The sequence below is a fragment of the Sitodiplosis mosellana genome, unplaced genomic scaffold, assembly GCF_009176505.1.
Source record: "Sitodiplosis mosellana isolate CC-2019 unplaced genomic scaffold, AAFC_SMos_1.0 Smas_scaffold_1, whole genome shotgun sequence".
Taxonomy (NCBI): Eukaryota; Metazoa; Arthropoda; class Insecta; order Diptera; family Cecidomyiidae; genus Sitodiplosis; species Sitodiplosis mosellana.
This window is the reverse complement of record NW_022595244.1, coordinates 14866819-14891972: the sequence shown is the minus strand read 5'-3', so window position 1 is coordinate 14891972 and position 25154 is coordinate 14866819. Positions and strand designations below refer to the sequence as shown.

The following is a 25154-nucleotide window of genomic DNA, read 5'->3' as shown; positions in this document are numbered from 1 at the left end:
TCGATGACCCAGTGTGCGACTGTGTGCATTCAAGTCGTACGATGGTGTTAGGGCATGGCTCGAATAGCACGTACGCACACCAATGTGCTCAATAAAAACAAAACGAATCCAAAACTACGTTTATCAACCGAGCAGGCATTGTGGATACGGTCAAATACTTAGAATATTCAAACTTCTATTGCGATCGCATACACACTCACACACCGTTGCGCGTTGCACATGTATGGGTGAGTTCATCTATTCTTCTTTGCTTGTTCATCAATATAATTTCATCGTTGCTGCTACGTTCGTGGCCATGTTTGTGTGTTGTGCGTTTTCAAATCGAGTTGGATTGTGATTCTTGTCGGGCGGTCAGGCTACCATATCATCTATTCGCTTTAGTTTTCAATTTAATTCGTTTCCACTTTAATTTCTTTGTGTCGATTTCCACAATTATTTGATGTTTTCTATCGAGAAAATGACAATGAAATCGTTGTGAAAATCAAACAGTAAAGCAAAAAACAACAAACGACGAAAAAAAAGTTCAAATAAAACGAAAAATCCCAGGTAAAGAAAATGAAAATGAATTTCGTGTGAGAGTGTGCAATACAACACATTTTGCATTTGATATTTCATCGGATTCGAGCAAAACTTCGTACAGTATGTACAGAGAATAATTTTTTTCTGCTGCTGCTGCTGTTAAGTGTGTTATCAAAATCGGAATCGAAAATACGAGGCAAAGAGTATTTTCTTACAATTTGTGTGTATTCGGTAATTTAGTAAGCGAAAAAAAAATGTATGCCTATAAACAGCATAGGGTTTTTTGTTCATACTACATATACGAATTGTATTTTTTTTTAAATTTCGTTGTTGGATTTCGTCTTGCTCGCTGCCGTAATTTGAAGTGTGTGTGTGTATTTTTATTTGTTCATGGCTTTGCTCTCCATTGAAACGGGCTGTGTGAGACGTCGACAACGACGACGACTGCTTCGATCACGATGTGAAATATTTTGTTTTTCTGTTTTTTTTTTGGGTTCATTCATTGCTCTCTCACTCTGACTGTGAGAGAGTGTACTATTTGGATTGTGCTACAAATTCTTCTGTTTTCAGCGAAATGTTCAGAATTAACTGTAACTTGAAAATGAATTGAGAAATATTTCGATGTTTGTGTGCGTGCGCGATGTATTTCATAGCGTGCTCGTGGGTCAAGTGGATTTCAGTATTTGAATATGCGCTGCTGCATTGAAACGAAAGACGACACAGAATAGAAATGAAAAAAAATGGAATAAAAGCAAACACAAAGTGAAACTGTAAAATGAAATGAGAGTTGAAGCGAAGAGTGAGAGAAGAAAACAAGAAATACAACGACAAAAAAAAGTATGGTTGTGAGCGGGAAACTAAATCGAAAAAATGCTCGAAAATAAATATTTATAATTAAACGAGAGAGATAGAGAGAGAGAGCGAGAAAAAGAAGAATGAGACGATGATTCCGTGTCTACACAGAGAGAGAGAGAAGCCATGTGTTGTAGTGGCCGTTGGTGATATCAATGCGGCCAAATGCGTGTAGTGAGAAATCGATTCGGTTAATGGTATTTGTTGTTGCTCCCGTCGAATGTTATTTGTCGTCATGAAAACTTGTCGACGCTGCACATATTTCAGCAATATTGCGCTCAACTAAAGCGGTTCGCCATATACACACTATATATATAATGCAAAGTGAGCGCGCCAACCTAATCAGCACTCAAAATCATTTTTGCGGTGCATAATATTTGCGATTTTATTAAATTAAGAAAGTTGAAATCTGAAACACACAATTCATGTGACGATTAAGATAACGAGTTGAAATATAAAACGAAGAAAAAAATGTAAAAGCACAGTGAAATAAAACTCGATCGAATAACGAAACAGTGCGACATAATAAATGAACAGAAAAATCAATAATTGAATGTAAGTTCCGACTGAGAGTCTATTGTTTGTGATCTAAAAAAAGGAATGAAGAAAAAAAAAAGAGTCATAGTTGAATAAGACATAAAGTGACATGAAATTATCGATCGGATACGACATAAAAAGAAGACAACATGCGGTTGAAGTGCATTAGAATTACCGCATCGTTGAAGCGACCAGCTTTGTTCTAAACACACACACAAACACACTCGCAACTAGAAAAAAGTGTACATAAAAGAACAATGTGAACGATGACGAAAAGAAAGCAGTAGTTACGTTTCGTTTATTATTATTTGTGTATAAAAATAGGACTGGTGCTGACGACGCTATCATTTGCAGCATGACATTTTTAGCCCCGAGTACGCTGAATGCAGTCAACATGTTGAAGTTAATTTGAGTGTGATGCAGTGTATGCATGCGTTGTTTTGTATTTTGCTAGGCTCTTCGCGCCTCACGCCAACAACGAAAGGGTTGTTGTGTAACCTATTGATGCGATGTGATTGAACTGTCGTTGCGATCGGCCGTGCGCATATTGTTCTCAATTAGTTGGCTCACAAAGCCTCGACGGAAAAATCGATTCAAACGGAAAACCCAATACAAAAATAATAATTTTCCATTATTTATTCAAATCAATAGATAAATCCGCATCGTATTGACTGGTCACGATGCGAGCAATGATTGTGTGTGTCTGTTCCATGCACCATGTGTGTTCTTATAATAATTTCCATTATGTGCTGCCATGGTATTGTGTTGTCGGGTGTTTATTAAACAACAACTGAAACAAAGAACACGACTCCAAAACTGAATGGGCAACAAGAGGTGTGCATATCGCGATTGTGTCGTGATGTGCCTCTTAGTCGCGTGTTTCAATATAAATTTATATATCGACGATGTGGTAGTATGTGATTTTCACAAAACATGAATTCATGTCTGCGACGACCATATCGAACTGATAAAAAAAAAACACTGATTTCATTCTAGTGTCTGGCGTTCCAGAATGCGTTGCCATTGCGAGCGTAAGGCAAACACTTATATTTTTTTTCCATCGTGTATATGGAAATTTAACTTAAAATTCAAAATATACACTCTTCCTAGGCTTGCATTGTCTCTTTTTCTCTTTCTCGCATCGTCTGATTGTTTTGTCTGAGTTCCTTTATTTATTGATTTTTTCGCCATTGTTTCCATTTGCTCCGTGATTTTAGTCTGTTATATTTGCTATAGCCGAGCGAACGGTTTTGTTGTAACGCTTTTACATTATGTATTACACACTCGAAGCATACAGAATGGATGGTAGAGAAACGCGCATCGGCTCGACATCGAGTCGGCTATGTGAACCATACACGTTCATTCTATTTGCTTTACCTATTTCGAATGTACGGTATATATACTATGTATGTGACGAAGGTGGTGAATCCATCGAATGAACTGAACTGTGTTGGAGACAGAAAACGATATACAATAAACAGCATCGACAGAATCTACGGCTCTGCAGCTATTTCGCCCGAATTGGACACACAATATTGTGGAGTGGAACGGTTGCGAGCCGATAGCAGTGAGCGTATAACAAATACATCATGAATAAAATGGAAAAAAAGAAGAAAATAAATGGTGCTCGAAAAGGCGCCGATGAAATAAAGCCCAGCAAAAATGCTATTCACTCCTACGCTCGCTCGCTCGACTTTTCCACAGTGAGGGCACATTGATACTTCGTTGCCATCGTCTAACGTGCGCAACCCAACATTTTTTCCATTCAAGACATATTCAGTCCTTCAATCAGCCTAATCAATTTAGGCGCGATGTTATTATAATCCATCGATTTTTGCACACCATTTCTTTTTTTCTGTTTTTCTCTCATCCCAAATTCTCTATGCAGATTGGATTTATGAAAATTGATTTTGTCTGCGGTGAATGAAATCGCTAGCAAAATGGCAAGAAAAAAGCCTCGTTGAAACTCAACATGTGTGCAGGCTGCAGGCAGTTTTAGGCACTGTTTTTGACATGGATAATATAAATGGGCAATCTATAGCGCATCGTTACGGCATATTATAGTCTGTGGTGAATGACCAACGCTCTTCCTCTCTCTCTCTCTCTCTCTCCACTCTTTTCCATAGCTGGTGTGAATTTCGTCACATTGCATGTGCGAAAATTGAGTTTGAATCGTCGATTTTTCGCGCGTCATCATTGTCTATTGAAATTTTGGTGTCATAAGCCCATTGTGTGAATGAAGTGTTGATTGATTTTTTTGTTCGCCATTCGTTCATCCTATGCATATTTCGACGGCATCGCGCGCGTGGTTGACATTGTCTATTGAAATTTTGTTGATATCTTTAAATATCGATTTTATGCAGACCACAACCCACGCATTCATCCATTAGACATGTTATTTTCCTATGACGGAAATTGCATCACATTAAATTAATATCCATTCATATTTGTTCGATCGATTCGTCTGGACGGGCTCGTAATTCAAATTATATTTTATTTGTTTTCAAAGTCAAATTATGATAACAACAGATTGTGAAAACATGTAATATTTACTATGCGATCGCCCTAATCATCAGTGACATTGTATTTTAATCTCCATCACTTCCTATCGTAACAAAAAAAAATGTCTGGTGTTCAATGCGATAAAATAAAAAAAATCACATGGCTATGTTGAGTGTTCAGATCAATTGAAAAACACGTTTTTTCCATACATATAACTCGCATGCCAGTAAAACAATATCATCAAAACGAAAAGCAAAAAATTCTAATGGAAAACACAAACTGGTCGAGAGATAATTGCTGATTGAAAGACCAGAAGTGCTGTAACAAAATGACAACATTGTGTGCACTGAATTTGTGTGCCTTCGTCTACAGTTCAGTTAGTTATTACTATTATCATATTTTGTTCACCGTAACAGACAAATACGCCACCAGCAATTTATACGACCAAACGAAATGTGAACGCCCTGTAACCAATTTTGTTGGTCGAGTTTTTTTGTTGTTGTTGTTGTTCGTTTCGAAATGGACTTATACTTTAACGCACACAGTCACTTGTTCGTTTGGAATGCTTTACTTTTTCGCTTACGTCGTGTTTTTATTTATCGCGATTGGCAACCATTTCAACGAAGACTGTTTTGCTCCAATTTTGCATTGAAGAAGAAGCGAGAAAACGAAATGTTTTATTTGACAATTGAAATGGTTGTCGTTAGAAATTTTCGATGGCTGCGGTCGTTGTCTTAATAAAAAAAAACACACGCGCATTTCGGATCTATTCTTCAGCCGTTTTCCATCATATCACGTAGTCACATCAGAGAAAGCAATAACAACAAAGCATACAGTTCGAACTCAACACATACACACGCATCCATCGATCCAATCAACGTATTTCAGCCTCTTTTTCATACGTCGTTCTGTAGTTTACATTGCCAAATGGTTTCGCTTTGGCTTGTGCTGAACGAAGAGGGATGCTCTGTGCTCAGCACAGCACAATACTCAATGCACGCATCCATGTAATTGTGTGACAACAACAACAACAACGACATCGTCGACGGTGTTTAGCTCGATTTGGTTTGGTATGCAATGAAAAACCAGCTCTTCGAAGTGAAAAAAAGTACATTTTATCGACGATACATATATATATATATATATGTATATGTATATACGGCATATGACTGTATTCGACCCCGTACACATCTGTGATATGTAACTGTACACACAATTTATGTGACTGTATTGTGCTCACGGAATGTGTTGTTGTTACTACTTCCCGGTGCATGTGTATTTGTGAATTGTGCCTAAAGTGATTGTTTTCATGCACGAGAAAAATAATAATAAACGAAACAATGAGCAGCGAAAAAGAAAAACGAGAACGCACACACAGAGAATATATAGTGGAAATGTTAAACAAACAGTTGAAAATACAACGCGATAGAACTAAATACAGAACATACAGGCACAATTTTTTTTTAGCAGCCGCGTGTATACATAGTCCAACATAGTGCTTTTCTTTACATTATTTTTGTTTCGTTAATTTGTGCCTTTTTTTGTTTCTTTTTTGATGGATTATTTTTTCTTCTCAACAAAACCTATCAGTGTGAGTGAGTGAGTGTATGAAGTGTGCACGTGTGAGTGAGATTTGTTGTTTTTTTTCGTGTGTTATTCCTGTTGTTCAGTGCGCCAGAGGTTTTTGACTTCACTTCTCGTTCGTCTCGTGCGTTTTCTTGGCATGTGTGTAAATTGTTGTTGCTTCTTCTTTTTCCTTGGCCTCTTCTCTCTATCTCATGTGTGCGTGTATTTTTTTTTTATTCATATACATTTTTATCTTTGAAACTGGCATTCAAGATGTTTTCTTTTTTCACCATGTGAAACTATTGGCCGCGCTGCTTATAAACTAGAATCCACGTTGAAATAAACATCCGACGAATGTGCGTGTAGATGTCAATATTTTACATTTTCAGCTCACCGTGTGCATGAAGTGGCTTAGACTTTTTCTTTCTTTTAACATAAGACGGCTGCTTTTTTTCGTCGTCATCGTTATCTTCTTCTTAAAAAATATGTTTTGGCTGCGACTTGTAGAACTTGTCCAACAGCATTGTTACTCTGATGTCAGTTGGTTCACGACTTACGAACACCTTTCTTCAGTACGTTTTCTATGTTGAGAAAATTCCAGATGAAACAATCAATAGCAGGCAAACACCATGAACCGAACTAAAATTTTATTACTAAGTCAAATAAATCGATTTCCATACAAAAGGTGCCAATTGCCACAAATGGAATTTTATCAGTTTTCCTTCATTTTACGTCGTGCCACTTTGATTACCAAGAGAAATTCGATATTCGAGACACTTTATCAGTGTAACTGCCACGAAGTACAACTGAACGAGCCAAAAATGGAGTCCAAATAAAAATTCCACACAAATACCACAATTGCCAACTATGAAATTGTTGAACGAAATGAAAATATCGTGTAAATGAAAATATCGACAAAAAGCCATATTCTTTCTTGAGTCTTTTTTTCGCATTTCTCAAAAAATGTTTATGATCATTTCACGCCATAAAACCATAAGACTAGACTAATTTTCATATCTCTCTTTCTCGATGCTTTCTTCGTAAGGTTGTATACATTTATGACAATGGTTCGAAGAAAACCAGAAAAACCAAAAATATTCTCAAAATCAATCTGGTAAACGCAAAATACCCAGTAAAGATAATTATTACTTCCGATATTGGTTGGTTATTGTTATTTTCTATTCCTATTTTTACATCATCTTCTTCTCTCTTGCCAGAACATAACTATTATTCGGGAACAAAATGCTCGTTTATTGAGTATTTTCCATAGACCGAAGGCCCCAAAATACATTTTGTTCACATTTCTTGCGAAACCCTAACGAAGCGAACCTTTTGTTTGTTGCGAGAGAAACGTTTGAATAGCAAAACAGGCAATGGCTGAAGCACGAGTGACATAGAAACTGCGCTTATAAAGTATGCGAATACCTACTTTTTCATTGGCGCATTGTAAAACCGAGAAGCAAAGCAAAGTAATAAGAATAATAAGCAAACCATCGAATTCGAAATGCGAATGATGAGCGCAGTGTGCGACTGAGTGATAGAGAGTGAGAGAGAGAGAGAGAGAATAAGAGTGTGCACTTACTGAGTTCAGCGGCATTCGGCATTAACACACTTCGCCTGATGTTTACCTTCAATATATTCTGCTTATGTTAGCTAGCTAGTAAGCTACATGAGCATGAATACAGAATAAGGCCTCACAGTTCAAACGACATTAGAAATGTGATGAGAAATATTGTACACACAAACACTAAACCCGATTGCATACACATGAATCAACGAACTAGCAAACGAACGGGGCAAAGCAACGAGAAAAAAAATCGCGTACTAGAAAAATAAAGTGCTAGAGTCACGTAAGCAGTTTTTCATCTGCTGTATACTTATTTTTCTATTGTCATTTGATGCGGTCGTTTGTTTGAAGGAGCGCAAATAAACATGGGTTTTGCACACATTAGAGATTCCATGTGATTGTTGGCAGCTGAAAAGAGTAAAAGTTGTTGGGAAGAAAAAAAAGGCCAATCATTCGAAATGTTGCGGTTTGCAATCGCTTTGAAATGGCAATTGATAGAATTTATGAATGGCATTGCAGTAAAATTTATCTTCAAAACAATTCATAAATTATCGACGAATTCTGCGGCTTTCATTATCGCTTGTTTTTATTTCATTTTGTTCATTGCATTTCGCGCGAATCATTTTGATACGCGACACAATGTTGTTTACATTTGCGCACAAACACAATTTCAGCACTGGATTTATATACTGGCGCATCATACGTGTTCAATGGTCAGAATGAATAGAATCCCACTTGCATGGTGCAATGTTTATGGTGTCATTTGGTGAAAAATACAGTAATAATTGCAGTAAATAGCACAGAAACAAGGTAGCAAGCGAGCGAGAGAGCAGGGAGAAAAAAGCGAATCATGCACACAAGTGCATTTTGCAATTGTACACCACATTAAACACTTTGAATTGCGAAAAATATAAAACATGTTTTTTTTTGTTCAATGCAGCGTCTCTACTTTTTTCCACTCTCCTTTCCCTTTCTTGCACTCGCCCATAGAAATGTTCCAACAGCGGTGCAAGAGAAGAAGTAGAAAAATTTCAGTCTATTATATCGCGTTTGTCGGTTGCATTTCTAAATGACGTTTGCTATTCAATGCAATTCCGTGTACCGTATGCACATGATTTTCATTGTGAATCCGCGCTCGCGTTTTGCATCGCCTAAACGCTGCTGCTGTTGCTGCTTCGGTTTCGCAACCCGTTCTGCTGTGTGTGTGGTTTTTTTTTCATTTCGTGATCCAGTGCATGCACATTCAATGGAACTCACTGTGTGAGTGTAAGTGTGTGAAAGAGTAATTTCAGTAAATATGCCAACAACACAAAATGTAATAGCATTTCTATTGCATTCAAGCCCCTTTAGAAATGCAACGCATTCCACATCTTTCTCTATTGTATGATTTGTTTCGGTCGTGGTTTTTATTTCAAATGCAGTTTCCTTTTGTTTTCATTGTATTCGCCTAGTTTTGCGCCGTGGTCTAAGTCGTAATTACTCAAATCTAAGACCAATACTATTTCGAAAGAAAAATAATATTGCACACATTTCTGTTGTACACACACAGCGTCGTGATTCGAACCGTTTCAAGAGAAACCTCACGTAATTTATTCATAATAATGCTTAGTTTCGATCGATTTACGGCTAAATAGAATACTCACATTCGTATTAGTGTTTGCTGAATCAACTCACCGATTGATGTATATGTAGTGCATATTTAGACACTGTAATTTATCTACATTAATGAGATACCAGCGTTTCTATCGTATTCTTTGCGCCTGCTAATTCATTTGTTGGAAAAGGAAAGCAAAAGCGGCTCACTGCACGTACGTGCAAATATACGAAAGAGAACCTGCGTGTTATGGGTATGGTGCGATACTCGCTTATGCAATATGCCCGTTTCATTAATATGCAATTATCACAATGCACATTGAACTGAACGGAAAAGGCTTTATTCGTTGCAAATGAAAAAAAAGAAGATAGAAATAAAACACAAGCAACGACAGCAGCAATCATTTGCATTGTCAAACGACCAATTAAATGCAACAGACAAAGCCCTTTCTGTATTCCATTTCTACAAAGATCAAGTCATTAGTTTTTCGTTGATTAATAATTTAATGACAATAATGAGATTGCCTTTGCCAAGAAAACTGCCTTTTTTGTGTTCGTACACCGATTGTGTGTTCGTTTTAGTGGCATCAAAAAAAAACTTTCTTAGTCGCTTGTTATGACCGATTTATTTGCTCCTATTATTTATAATCGCAGCTATTATCAGGCGTATTTTATCGACTCGTCGTTGTGTTATAAAACGCGGCACATATTGTCTTCTTTCTTGCAACCGCTTAAATTCATTCCGAATATGTGAGTTCAACATTTTGATAGTTGCACGCAAATCATCCACTGAAAATCGCTGATATGTGAAATGAAAAGTCTGTAACCGAAAAACAATTCAATACAGTCATGATAATACTTCTAAAAATGACTAGTATTTTATGACCTAATTTACAAAATACTGCTTTCATTGTAACGAAAACCGTTTAAACTTCCAGCGAAATTGCGACATTCAGCGTCTAAAATGCGATCAATATTATGATTGGCGAACACACACATACACACAGGCATACCATATAGCATTCGAGAACATAATTTTCTAATATCTGTCTTCTTTGTCCAATTTATTTGCTCGCAATATCAAAGAGCATAAGCCATGTTGATACGTACACCCTTGCCCCGAGTGCGATAAATATTTCAAGCGAAAGAGCGAACCGAACAAAGAGATAGAGCAAAAGAGCGTTTCACATGACATAGAACGGGAAAAATCGATTCGCAAACAACCATAGCGAAACTGTGCAAGAGCATCGTCGCCGTCGTTGTTGTTGTTGTCGTCGTCATCATAACGGTGAATATAGCATTGCTTAAGAAATCCCAAGCCGTCTACAAACTCCAATTCTTCGGAATCCACAGTGTAATTTCGTATCGATTTTACATCAATCGCTGTCGTACTTTTTCCTCCTCCATACATTCATTTATCACACAATTTCCATCTCGCTTCTGCCATCAGCATCCATAATTGTTGTGTTTCCTTTTGGACGCACACAGCCGTCTGTATAGGTTGAATTTGTGCTGGGTTACAAGATGGAAAATGCCGATGAAAAAAGCATGAGCTCAAACAAAATCACATATACATACACGCGCGCGAACGGCGTTGAAGCCTGTTCCAAATGGCAAAAAGTAATGTTTGCCAAGAAGTTTATGAACAAAACACAAGTGAACTTTCTCTGCTTAAGTGATGCTAGCGTCTACACAGTAAAATATCGATTTTCTCATTTCAACCCTCCGTAGCGGGCAGCAGAAGAAAAATATGTTCACGAGACAATCCTATGTAGGAATGATTCAAGTTTTGCCGCTCAATGCTTATGTAAAATTATTTCTCACCGATGGAGAGCTTCGTTGGCTGGATTGTTTGCGCGGCAGCAATGTACTCGACGGCTACCATATAAAAATTAGGATCGCACATAGAAGAATTTATTATTTATGCAGACATCATGCTTTGCATTTTCGGACTGAAATTCGATTCAAAGGCAAATGTTACATGCAGAAAAGTTTTCCCTTCTTTTTTCGTCCGCGCCACGATGAAAGCAAATGAACGAATGATGAATAATGCACATCGAAACAAAAGCCAATCTATTCCATTTTCCTTGGCTTGAATCAAGGCAAAAAAAATCGCTATTTTCTTTCCTTGACAGCAGGGCAACTGCGAAGTACATATGTACTCTCATCATCATCATTATTGCACACACAAACAACAAAAAATCGTTCGATGTTTTTCTTTTTCGGTCGGCTCTGCGAAACTTGTAAATGTGATCAGAACCTATGTACATAAATGGGTGGAAAAGCTGTGCGCATGTGTTCTCACAGCATCGACAATGAGATTAGCATTTTTTCTTCTGCTGCTGTTGCTGATGCTGTTGTTTCTTGGCTCATTTCTTAAGCTCAACATAACGTTGAGCCTTTTCCAGAAAAATCAATTGTCATAATTTGCTTTTCTTCCTTACTTTCTTTCTTCTACATTTATTCTTTTTTTCATCTCACTCATCGAAATCCGCTCTTGATAAAATGAAACCAACACAAATTTTACACTTGAAATACGAAAGTATATCAAGTTGAATTGTAGAAAATATAGAGAAAACAAAACATTGCGATAAATTCGGACGAAATGCAAACTTGAAGAGACAACAAATTATGTTGACTAATTCAAAAATAACAATTACTGGGCAGAGAGATAAGATTTATGAGTAAATTGGAAAACAATGTAGAGAAATGGTACGATATTATTTTTTTAGTGCGAAAAGGAGAATCAATGTCATGTAGCCTTGATCTAGACCTTTTCGCACATTGTGCACGCACTCACTCTCCTTTCGCTGTCGTACTCTCGCCCGTCATTCGTGAGTGGAATGCCATTGATAATAACATTCCGGCAATAATTTTTATTGTCACTTTATTTTTTTTTATGTATATATACGTACGCTGTCAGACTGGTTTTCATTGTACAATGTGTCGCATTCCGTATGCAATCAACAATGGATAATCGTCATGACTCACTTTCTCGTCTGGTCACCTACGTATTTCATTGGATTGAACGATAAGCAATTTTTCGCTTCAACGAATTTTGTTTATTTACCGAGAGCGCATCGTATTTTGATTTCTGTGAATTCGTCGAATAATCACCAATTATTGAGTTTCTTCATAAATCTAAAAATAACATCATTTTTGAATCATAACTTTTTTCGAAATCCATAACGATGACGCATGCTGTGTGTATGACTGGTTGCCTCATGGCAACAGAAAAACGAAATTGCTTCGCGAGCAGTTTAACGTGCAAACATTGTAAAGACAATAATGTTTCTTGTGATCATATTTATTTAAACCGAATTCGTTTAAAAACGACACGTTTATTCATTTGTCATTGTTCATATTTGACGTGCTGTTTACAGTAGCCACAAAATTTGCAATAAATTCCCGGGCGTATACAATTCAATTTTCGACAGAACTTATTATATACAGTGATCAAGACAACTTTCAATGGCATGTATGGGCTTCCACTCTTCATTTTTGGCGGTATTCTTTAGTCGAAATGCCGTCATCAGATGATCGATATGAGGTCGATATACAATGTATGCGATCGTCTCAAATGCCATTTAAAATTAGCACTTGTTCTTCAAAAACGCAGAGCATACGCTGTGAAAATCAGGTTTCACCGTTTTAACATACGTGCTAAACGTACAACAAGTGAAATAAAATACACTGCAATCCTGCCAACCAAGAAATGAACGTATAATAACGGGATGTAACCACAAAGTGTAGTTTACTATCGTCGTCGAAATTTGCATAACAAGAGGCGAACAAAGAATTTACAAAGGGAAAATAACAGATTGTAAAGTTCCAAGTAATAACCATACACCATGTGATTAGCCTCGTTTCAATTTATTCGTCAGTCATGTCAGGCTACCTACTATTTTTTTTTTCTGTTTCATTCGGTTGTATTTTTGTGATGAGTGAATTTATTGACATAAATACCGACATGCCTGTCACTGTTGCGTTCTTCCTTCTTTCTTCTTTTTCTTTTTGTTTTATTTTTTTATTTATGTGTGTCGCCTCCTCTCTCTCCCCCTTTCCGCACAATATTTCAATCATGTTATCTGATTAAAGTCACGTGAATGTTGCCAAATGAAAACTAACTGAGTGATCAGCGTCACAGCAATTTATTTACATTTCTTTTGGCTTGCATTCATGCAAAACAATAACAACAAAATGTGACCTTGATATTGAAAACAAAATTGGAATATTGTGAAAAATGGTTGGTATAGTAAATTTACAGCGCACACAAATAACAAATTCACTGTGTCCAAAATGTAATTTATTTCGAATGGAAAGCCAATGAAAACAAAACGAGAGAAATGGACAGACGAACTAAAAAAAAGGCACACACACACACACACACACACACTGTTTGCATGACGCCATTGTTCTTACTCCGATTTTCCTTGGTCATTTCGTTGATAGCAAAGCGATATTTTTAGCAAAACAAATTCATATTCAAATGAGTGGTAAAAATTTTTTGTTATTCTCTTTGCTATTATCGATTTGGCGAACGAAAACCATTTGAGAAATTCCATTCGAAAACTCATTGTACCCATAAAAATATGAGTCATTTTAGTGGGTTTCATGAGAATTTCTTTTTGTTCTTTGGTTATTAAGTCGAGCACTGACCGAACTTTACCTTGATTCCATTTTTCAACACGGAAGCATGCTCATCGTGTGGAAATGCGCATGAAAGGAACAATAATAATAGAAGAAAACAAGGCACCACTTGAACTGAAGAATTCGAATTATAATATTGACGCATTCAATAGCTGTTGGTGTACACCAAAATTAGAAGAAAAGAAACTCAATTCCAAATACGAAACACAAATCAAGACACGGATCGTATCGAACGAAAGCAATGTACTTAAAGTGTGTGTGTGCTCGAGCGGCGTGTGCTTCAATAAATTTTGTATGGCGGTATTTATAATAGAAATTTATGTTTTGAAAATATAATTCAGCGTGTATAATACCAAGAGTTGTTCCGCCTTACTATTTTCGTTGTGGCGTTCTTTTCTCTTTCACTCTATCCAACGGCTGAGTTGTGACTCTTATTGTTTATTTGGGTTGTGTATCTATTGCTTTTTGGGTATGGTTTTTTTTCTCTTCGCTCATTTTGGTTTTGTGTGTGCATGTGTTCGTTTTCTTTCGCTCACTTGGTTAAAAGTCTGTGAGTCTGTAGAGGCACATTTCGAAATAATTGCTTCAGCTTACATAACGATTTGAATTGGCGGCGTATAAAATGGGAATTTTGAGGCGAATGAACTTTATCTGATTTGTGGTTTAGCGTAAAAGCTGTGTCCGTATTGGCGTGCTTCACTAGTTTCGTAATTTCGCTTCGCGAATGAATGACACAAACATATTTTTCTCTCGTTTAGTACAGCCAAAATTTATTGCTCGAATCCGATGCTCGTCTTTAATGAATGAAAAATCCCCAGCGTAAATAAACAACCATATTAATGAAATTTACTCATTTTTTCTCTTCTTTTTCTTTGGAATTTACAGCGTAAAGCGAATTTTTAACCATGGATCGATGGTAGCACAAAGCAGTCCGAAATGAGTTCGATATCGACAAATCATGTCAAGGAACAGCTGATGAGAAACGTTACAGGAGGAACCAATTCGAATAAATAAATTGACCGATTTAGAGAAGAGAAGATAGTAAAAATTGAGAGTAAAGAAACGTATTGAATACGCTTAGCATTAAAAGTAAAGGAGAGAGAGAGAGAGAGAGTGTGTGTGTGTGTGTGTGTGTGAGTGAGTGAGTGAGTGTGAGAGACTTGAGTGACCGAGTTGCCATTTCAACGAAGACGAAAATGGCTACGTCACAGCATCCGTCTTTGAAGCTCAACTCACCGGCTTATGTTGAGCCAATGTTCTACAAATGGCCGCTGCAAACGGGAGCCGTCGGTGCAACTCACGACAGTGGCATCGAAATTCTGGACGCAATCCGTTGGGTGTGCGAGGACATGCCCGAAATGAAAGCAGCACTCGAACATATTGCACTGAACGAAGTCGACACAACATGCTACGATAGCATGCGCAACGTTTGCGACACATACAACAAAGCCATCGACAGTATTGCGGGACTGGTAAGTCGAATCGATTTTCCCGCTAAATTCATTAAATCAATTGAATTAACGATTTCGTTTCATTTCGCAATTTCGTTGGTTTTTAGGAGAAGGGCACCTCATTGACTGAGCAGCGACTAAATAAATTTGCAACTCGTGAACTATTGCGCCATATTGTTCAGCTAGTTTATAACACGGCCGTTGAAGAACCCGACAAACTCAACAAATACGAATCATTTTCACCGGAAGTGTACGGTGAAACGTCATTTGAATTGGTCAGTCAAATGATCGATCAAATTACTATATCGCCCGATGATGTGTTCATCGACTTGGGCTCCGGTGTGGGCCAAGTCGTCCTACAAATGGCCGGTGCACTACAGTTAAAATCGTGTTTGGGCATCGAACGAGCCGAAGTGCCATCGCAGTACGCCATCGAAATGGACTTGACGTTTCGACGATGGATGCGATGGTTTGGAAAAAAATGGAACGATTACGAATTGATTAAGGGCGATTTTTTGGCCGACGAACATCGCGAAAAGATCAACTCTGCCACAATTGTATTCGTGAATAATTTTGCTTTCGGACCAAACGTGGATCACCAGCTGAAAGAGCGATTTGCTGATTTGCGCGATGGCGCCAAAATTGTGTCATCGAAAAGTTTTTGCCCGCTCAATTTTCGCATTACTGAAAGGTAGGCTTTTAAAATGCTATTCAATTGTTTGTGAAAGTGTTTTATTAATTTAAATCGAAAATCACTTGCAGAAATCTGAGCGATATTGGTACCATCATGCACGTCAAAGAGATGTCATCGTTGCGTGGATCGGTGTCTTGGACAGACAAACCAGTTTCATACTATTTGCACATAATCGATCGCACCAAGTTGGAACGGTACTTCCAACGATTGAAGAAAGGTGACGAAAATGGAACGATTCGATCAGGTCGGTACACACGAAACAACAAAGAGAACAATGAAAACACAACGGACTCTGATCAGGAGGTATTGAACGGAAATATTAATGTCAATCTCAACACAAATGCCAACGCCAATGGAAATGGAAATGGCAACGGTAATCGTCATCGTCGAACGTGGACCGATGTCACCAATTACAAAGATAAGAGTAGCCATTCGGACGACGAAGAGAATAATAATTCACGAAATCGAAAGCAAAGCGCTATGAAAAAGCGCAAGAAGCTGGTACGAAAAGCGGCTCAAACAAAACAAACGTCTGCATTGAGTGCAACACAAACGAATGGAGTACAAAAGAAGAGATCATCGAAAGCGAATGCCACTGGAGTGACGACAATTTCGAATAAGAAAGGTGGCCGCAAGCGCAACTTTAAAATCGTCGGTTTGGATTTGTTGCACAGTCACACATTGTCGAGTACAAGTTCACAGGTGATGGGCCGTAGACTACCACCAGCACCGGGTTGTGTCGATCAACAGTTAACATCGCTCACTGGTAATATGACACATGAAGAGCTTGAAATTCCAGTTGCACCGGGTGAAACGCCATACGCTCTACAAATTCTGCTCGATTTGTTCCGTAATCAATTCATGCAGAGCTTGGATCAAATGCGAAATCCAGCGTATAAAGACACAGTGAATAAGCAAATTAGCGATGAAAAGGAACGCAATAAGAATCTATTGAATCGTGTCAATCAGCTGGAGAAGCAAATCAAAGTGTTGATTGATGACAGTGTTGCATTGCTGAAGGCGCGCATGAATGAGCTGGGCATCGAAATGACTAGTCAAAATGATTTATTAGCCAAAGCGAAGGAGATTGTGGGTCGACACAAAGACTTACAAGTGACGGCGGCCAAGCTTCAAGCTCAAGTCGGTCAACTTGAGCGAGATCATAACCATTTGGTTATGAATCAAGTGCAATTGTTAGCATCCAAGCATCCGAAGAGCGATCAAGTGGAACTAAATTCGCAAACGTCACAAGAGCTGGTACTGAAAGAAATCGCCAGCACATTGTCACATCGCAAAAAGTTGAAGGATAAATTGACTTCGTTGGAACAGGATATGCAGACAATTGAAAATGGCGCACCAAATGCGCCGGCCTCAAATGCATATCCAACAGACGATAAGCGATTGACCACGATCACACCAGTGCATCTTGTGCCGACGCTACATCCACCAGCAGCATATACATCGGCTACAATTTCCCTGGCTCCACCGTCGAAACCAGCACCAACTACGACAAAATCGCAACGGAAAAGCCGTGAAAGTCGTGCACGATCTCAAGAATGGCCGGACATACCAGACGTTGGTAAAATCGAAGAAAACAATCCGGAAATTTTGGCACAGAAAATTCTTGAAACTGGGCGTCAAATCGAAGCAGGTCGTCTGTTGGGCAATAATGGTAAACACAAGGAATCAGTGGATCAACGCAAACATCCACAGCAATTGAATGCTGACAACTCGTTGATGCCAGCACCGACTGTAGTTGTTAAGTCGTCACGAGGTGGTGTAGTTCCTGCTGCCGCCACTGGGGCCATCGTTGTGGCACAACAATTGTCGGTTCAACCGAAACACGCCTCTTCGAAGATCATTCAAGATGCACCGAAGGTGGTCAACTTTGAAGACAGACTCAAGAGCATCATCACATCGGCTCTCTGTCAGGACCAGGAACAACGTAAGAGTCAACCAAAACCGAGTAATGCACAGCCTTCACCCACACAACCATCGGCGCCCAATATGTTTGCAAAATCGTATCCGAATTCACAAGTTGCCGCACCCAATGCCAATCAAAATGCACCAATGCACAATTTCAATCCGAATATCATTTCGGGAACACACCATTTAAATGCGGCCACAACAATTTCAGCCGTCAAACCGTCCATTACCAACAATATGCCGAACAAACAATCGGCCGACAATTCGTACGCAATGATTTCGAATAAATATCCGGGCGTCGGTGGATCTGGCAAATACGGTCAACATCCGAATCAGGCACAGCACGCATCTCATTCAATGGCACATTATCAAAAGAATCACCACGCTGAATCGTCCATAACACCACGTCATTCACCTCATGGTCCATCGCCCATCAACAACTATGCACCACCATCACCAGCACAACCATCGTCACAGCATTCACATCATCGCGACAATGTCAACATCGATTTATCACATCATTCGCACGCTAATCGTGATCATATGCCACATCAAAATCAATACGTACCGCACATTGATGTGAAGAATGAATTTAAAACGCCTGAAAAAATGCGCTATGAACGCATCTCAAATCACGTTTCCATAGATGAGCACAATATGAATCGCGCCTTTATTGCCGAAAATATGAGCGTTGCCTACAACACATCGAGTCGTCCGTCGTCAACTTCGTCGTGTGCTTCGAGTGGCCACCATAGTTTGGGACGACAAATGATTGCGGCAACACCACCATTGCAGTCGCCAAATAATTTGCCCGACTACACACAAGTGTCACCGGCCAAAATGGCATTGCGTCGTCATTTGTCGCAGGAGAAAATATCGGCCCAGTTTGGTCCCGGTAACGGAACGATGTCATCGAAAACGATTGGTGATTTGGTGAACGGTGAAATCGAACGAACGCTCGAGATCTCACATCAAAGCATTATAAATGCTGCGGTTGACATGTCTTCAATGGGTAGTTCGATACCGAGCGCCGCTATAATCAATGACCGAGTGCAACGACCCGAACGCGTGAATGTTCGCGTTTTGGATGAATTGATGCCACCGCAACATCAACAATTTGGTGGCGCTCCAACGTTCAATCAAAGAAACCGCGAAATCACCAAATCACCCGTACATTTGCATGGGCAAAGTAATTTGGCAACACTGGCACATGTTGCACACAATCACAAGCAGATGAGTCAACCTCCAACATTTTCGGCGGGCCACACAAAACCATTGACAATTCAAACGATTTCACCACGTTCAACCGGTTCGGCACAATATTCACCCTCATCAAATCATTCGTTCTCATCGCCATCGATGCGTCAAAACGAACAAATGCACCAAGCACAGCCGACCAAATATATGCCACTGCCTCGGGCCGATATTAAAATGAACTGGGAATCCTATTTCAATGAATCAAAAACGATGATGCACCCAAATCAACACCAGAAGCAAATTGTCCATTCGAAGCGTGAAGCACCGGAGGAATCGCATCGCAACAATGGCGGACCACCGCTGGAAGGTAATTTCTTATTCTTGACTAATTTCGAATTGGTCCTAGGAATTTGGTTTTCAATGTTGATTTGTTCGAAATTTTCCATAGGTTTGGCTGCATCATTGCAACAGCGTGTGATTGCCCAAATGAAAATCAAGGAAGAACGCGATGTTGAGCGACAAAAGCGAGCCGAAATTAATCCATTGCATAATGGTAGTGTGACTATCACACCAACCGCTCACATCAAAACAGAAGGTAATTGAAAATTGATTTTAATGATGAAGATAAAAACAATTGTTTCTCTTTACTAATCTCAATCTATATTTGAACTTGAATGAACAGCACCGAGTGGATTGAAACGTACATCGCCAATTACGCAACACCATCGACCCGCTAAGATTCGTCCACATTACGGCAACCATATGAACGACAGCATGCTATCGCCAAATGAAAATCATCGTGATCTAATGAGCCCGGAAATCAATTCGATGCGATCGGGAGAGCGTGCTCACATTCGACCGAAAATTGACGACGGTTAGTGTTGCATTTGAACATTTCATTCCATTTTGTTGTAATCATTGGACTCTCGTAGACTGTACTATTCATTTCGCAATATTATTTCTTACATATAAAACAATTATATATCGATTGATCAGTCGGCTTGTTTAGTTATATATAAACTTGTTATTTTGTTGTTGAAGTATTCTATTTTTTTATTCAACTTTTTTTTTGAAAATCACGTTCATAAAATCGAGTATATTTGATTGTTCTCGTTGTTGTGCTGTTCAATTACCGTTTACAAGAAACATTAAGATATTGATTAATTTTTTTTAAATCTCTAGTAAAGTAGCTTTTAGCACCATATAGATTAGATTTACTCAATTCTAACCAATTCATACACGCACGAAACATACTCATAACTGACCGAATATGCCATCGAAATACAAACAAACACAGAAAACATTTTGATCGTTTACGACAAGTACATATTAGAGCTGATTTATTTATCGTTTTGTGATGAGGTGGACACTTCAAAAAGAGAAAACAAATATTAATTTGATTGTTCAACTTTTTATATTGAAAAGAAACACACGAATGTTTGTAGTTCGATATGCAATTCACTTGCGAACTTTATTGATATAGACCATTGCGTAATGCATGTAACTTTTATTGTATTTTGTGTAACTTGCACTATTCGAATGCAAACTATTTAATTGTTATACGGTCTAACGTTGATATTCTTGCGAGACTGAAGAGGATAAGCAAAAAATAAGAAAACAATTTTCCCATTTTTTTTTTGACACAAAAGTCAGCACACTTCGTCTTCGAATGATGCTGAGTGACTCAATCGTCAATCGCTTGTAGAACAATATTTCAGTCCATTTTTCGATTTCGAAGTAGGTTCCACAAATCACATACTGTTCGTAATCCGTTTGATTCCCCCTCGAAACAAAAAAGAAGAAGAAAAAAAATCGCGATTGTAGAACAAGTGTTGTTTTCATTTCTCAGAAAAAGGAATAAATCGACAACATAATCACATACAACACCAGACACACTCATTATCATTTTGACATTCATTCACATACACACAACTCATTTTCGCCTTCCCATCTGTCTTTCTCTTTCTCTCTCATCCATTTTGATCATCAAAGTCAGAACAAAATTACTATCTAAAACATATTTCAGTTGCAAGGTAATTTAAAAAAAAAACTCATGCATACAACTGGCAATTATACATCATTCAATTAAATTTTAAACAATTCGAACTCGTTGTCATTTTAATTTTAGAGCCGAAAAACAAAGAAAAAAACACTTTTTTTAAATAATTTTTTTTTCTGTTTACAAAACTAATAAATTACAAGGAAAATAATATATAATTTTTTTTATCGTTTGTGTTTTCCTTTTTCTTCTTTCTTTTTTTTATGTTCATTTCGAAAAAAAAAAACCAAAATCCAAAATTCGATGCAATTTGTGTTTGCAACTCTCACGAAAATATCTCTGATTGGATGATGACGAATGAAAACAAAAAAAAATATACACATATACACAATGCATACCTACACACATCTCTCAATCAAAACAATAAATAAAACAAACGCCACATGAACGAAAATAACAAACAAACAAAAAAATGATAAAAACAAATTCAATGACAAAACCAAAAATGATGCGGTTTAATTTAGATCGCGGTATTGTGACAACTACCATACATTATCGGTGATTCATTATGTGAAATCGCTGTGCAAACACGTACCAAAAATACCACAAAAAAAATTTTTGTTTAAAATTAACGAAATGTGAACGATGATTATAAATATTCGTGTGTATTGAGAAATTTGAGCAAAAAGAGAGAAACAAAGAAAAAAAAAACCAGAGACACTTTGAATGCAATATCAGTTCATGAAATTCGCAGCAGACACAATACCGACCGTTACACTCTAACACAATCACATCGCACACAGACATGAAATTAAGAAAAAACAACCAACCATTCGATTTTTGCAAGATATCGAGCGTAAAACCGAAAACAATATCGCCAACATATCAACTGCATCATCGTCGGCGGCCCTAGGTTGATCACCCGAAACGAAGAACAAATGACAAAAAAAAGATAAATAATAAAAAAAAGTACCCCAAGCCAAGTCGTTCGATAGTCAATTTGCTTGTCGAACGTATCTAGCAGAATGTCCAAAGAATGTCAATAAGAAAGAAAACGCAGCTGAAACAGACTCGATACGAAGTGTGTATGTGTGTGAACCGAAATAGATATTTTTCATTCCAAAACCAAAAAAAAAACAAATCCATAGACCAAAAAAATCGCATTTCTTGTTTTGTTTTTGGGTGAGTGTTATTCAAATTAAAGCAGGTACCCAGACAACTATTAACTATACACAATTTTTTTTGTTGGACTTTTTGATTCTATTTTTGATCTAATTTCAATGCCTTAGCTTGTATTTTTGCTTGCAAATTTTTTCTTTCGATTTCTTTCTTTCGAACAAAAAAAACCAAAGGTATTATCTGATCGAATTCACATGTGAACTAATAACTTTTAATGCTAATTTTCTAAGCTAGCCGAACGTTTATTTTTTTTCTCTGATCAATGTAATGGTATATCGTTTTCGTTGAATTGAATGTTTACTTCAAAGAAATTGCTTTGAACCTTTCAATCTGATACTTATTTTAATGAACTTGATATAATATTGCGATAAATGTTTTCGTTGACTATCTATTTCTGTGACTTTAATTCATTTAATTTTGGTAATGCTTTAAACGTAGGCGTGCACTTTTAACGTAATCTTTTTACTCCAAAACTTGTAATACGTTTGAAATTCTTCTAAACTGATAATTCTTATGATTTTTCTTCCTTTGTTTTGCATTCACTAAAAATTTCGTTTCGACCGAGTGAATAAAAAATTACAATGATGATGATTTTTGTACAGAGATCAAATCAAGATGTGTGTTGTTAATTGTCAAGAAACGCTTATTGATTTGTTTGATGTGCAAAAGAATTTAGAAAAAAAAACATTAATTTTGTGTGTGTGGCGTTGTGTTGTTTTGATCTCATTCCATTGTTTTGTTTCATTCGTTCAATCATTTTCCATTAGGCTTGATATGTATCGATGATGGAGACGATGAATCACATTGGCAAGATCGTGTTAGTTCGGGGTTTGATCGTTTGGTTGCATTTGCATCAATTGAATTGACGAAATCACGTCGTTCGATTGAAGATGGTGCACCGTCAACCAGTCCCGATTCCGGTATCAACCAAAGCAGTGATGGTCGAACATTTTTATCATCATCGTCATCGTCATCGCAATTGGATGCGCCAACAAATTTGCTACGAACAGTTGTCCCCATCATGAAAACATCGCCAGCTGAAGTGCTCGAAAGTCCACCGCCACCCGATATGCCCCGCACACCAAGCCCATCAAGTCCACCGCCAATCTACTCGGCTCAATCGCCATTCGATCCGTATATGCTGCACAACAGTGACGAAAAACTCAATGTTTCGAGTCAGTATGCGTACCATAACGATGCACCCGAACCCAATCTACCGAAGATTCCATTGAAATATCAACGTCAATCGAAATCGGTGTCGTATAAAAAGAAATTCCGTACATGGGAATATGATGATGGTGCAAATGCCGGTGAAAATGACAGCTTGGACGATTACAATGACTTTAATCACCTACATAAGGCTTCCAAATTTCGACCAAAAGGCAAAAATTGGAGAAGTCACGAAAATGACAACCAAGCATAAAAATGGCCGAAAAGTAAAAATTTAATTGGGTTGAACATGGGCCGCCTAATGCATTAACAAAGAATAGAGAAAAAGAGTTGAAATGAACATAACCGTGAATAATAATGCGTAAACGCGTGTATGAATGTTAACTGAGTAACACTTAAAAGTAACAAAATGTTGAACAAAAATATGTAGTGTGGTTTGTGAGCGAGCGAGCAAGAGAGAGAGAGAGAGATAACTAACTTTAATTTAAGATTAACCTCATTTAGTAAAAATTCATACAGATCGTAGTAACGTTAAGCGATCGCAATTTCGTTTCGCCGTTTATTTGTGACACACGTATAAATTAAATTACAATTTACTGAATATGATTAAATACATTTAGAAGAAAATATAATGTAGACTAAACAACAAAGAGAAAAGAAGTGTTTTTTGAACATTGTTTTTTTTCGGTGTGACGTAAACTGCAAGCATATTGAAATCGATGAACAACCAAACAATTTCCTTCACTTTTAGTTAATTGATTTTGATTTTTATTTATTTGACGTTGAACCATTTTTGGAAAACGGTCTTCTCCCATTCGGAAAGTGTTGGGAACTTTTTTGTTTCTTCTATTTAACTCTGGTTTCTTTTTGCACACATACACACATACATACACTCAAATGAATTTATATTTATGTTGAAAAGCAAATGGATCATTACATTCGCTAGACTGCCAAACTTTAAATCTTTTTTTTTCTTTTATGTTTAACCTCTTTTGTTTTTATTACAAAAAAAAAATCTTTTTACGTTTTATGGAGTATTTTCTTTTATCAAACTTCATTCAAATATATTTCTTTGCTCTTTAATTTGTTCTGACTTTTCGTTCAATTGACATAAACAAAATGTTAACACATACACACTTTATAGGGAGTATTTACGTAAGCAAACAAAATATACTAGTTAATCATTTAATCGCAACTATCACCGTGGAAATGGAAACGTATAATGTTTAGTAAAATGAGAAATTAACGTTGGCATTTGAATAAAACTCTATTTTTGATTTTCAATCGAAATTTCCGTCTTCACATAGAACAAACACATCAAATAAACAATGCATTCGAATTCGAAATTTTTTGATCTACAAGTATTCATTTGAAAAAGAAAAAAACAAAGAATAGAAAAAGGGAAAGAGTTATTTTGTACAATTCGCACTAGATCATTTTCAATAATCTTAGAGACTGATCATTTCTGTTCATTTCATTCACCTAGATGCACTCATTTCCATTGGTCAATAATACCACATTCGACATCTTGCTGTTCATCTCTTCGCGAATGGAATAACGAATAAATGTTTTTTTTCTTTTCTGAATTACTGCCATAGAATTTAAGAGATCATTTTGGTCAGAAATTCATTGAAAATCAAATTGATTTGTTCAATATGACTTTAATTTTTTTTTCTCTTCAAATTAATGTGTTCAAACCGACAAACATGGTAACAAATTTGACGTTTTCATTACATAAATTGAGCCACTTAT

General features: G+C 37.3%; 1 protein-coding gene across 6 annotated transcripts; it reads left to right on the top strand.

Annotated features, from left to right (window-relative positions):
* Positions 1 to 10: 10 nt before the first annotated feature.
* Positions 11 to 24485, top strand: LOC129567534 (histone-lysine N-methyltransferase, H3 lysine-79 specific). Of its 6 annotated transcripts, none has more exons than XM_055444595.1 (7): positions 11 to 227; positions 14672 to 15258; positions 15345 to 15928; positions 16000 to 19421; positions 19503 to 19649; positions 19737 to 19928; positions 23000 to 24485. In XM_055444595.1, the coding sequence occupies exons 2-7, from the start codon at positions 14983 to 14985 to the stop codon at positions 23653 to 23655; spliced, it is 5277 nt and encodes a 1758-aa protein (XP_055300570.1). In that variant the 5' UTR covers positions 11 to 227; positions 14672 to 14982; the 3' UTR covers positions 23656 to 24485. The 6 variants fall into 6 exon arrangements, with proteins under 6 accessions (XP_055300570.1, XP_055300553.1, XP_055300593.1 ...); XM_055444578.1 differs by having other exon boundaries at positions 11 to 546; XM_055444618.1 differs by lacking the exon at positions 23000 to 24485 and adding an exon at positions 21578 to 22194.
* The last annotated feature ends 669 nt before the right edge of the window (positions 24486 to 25154 follow it).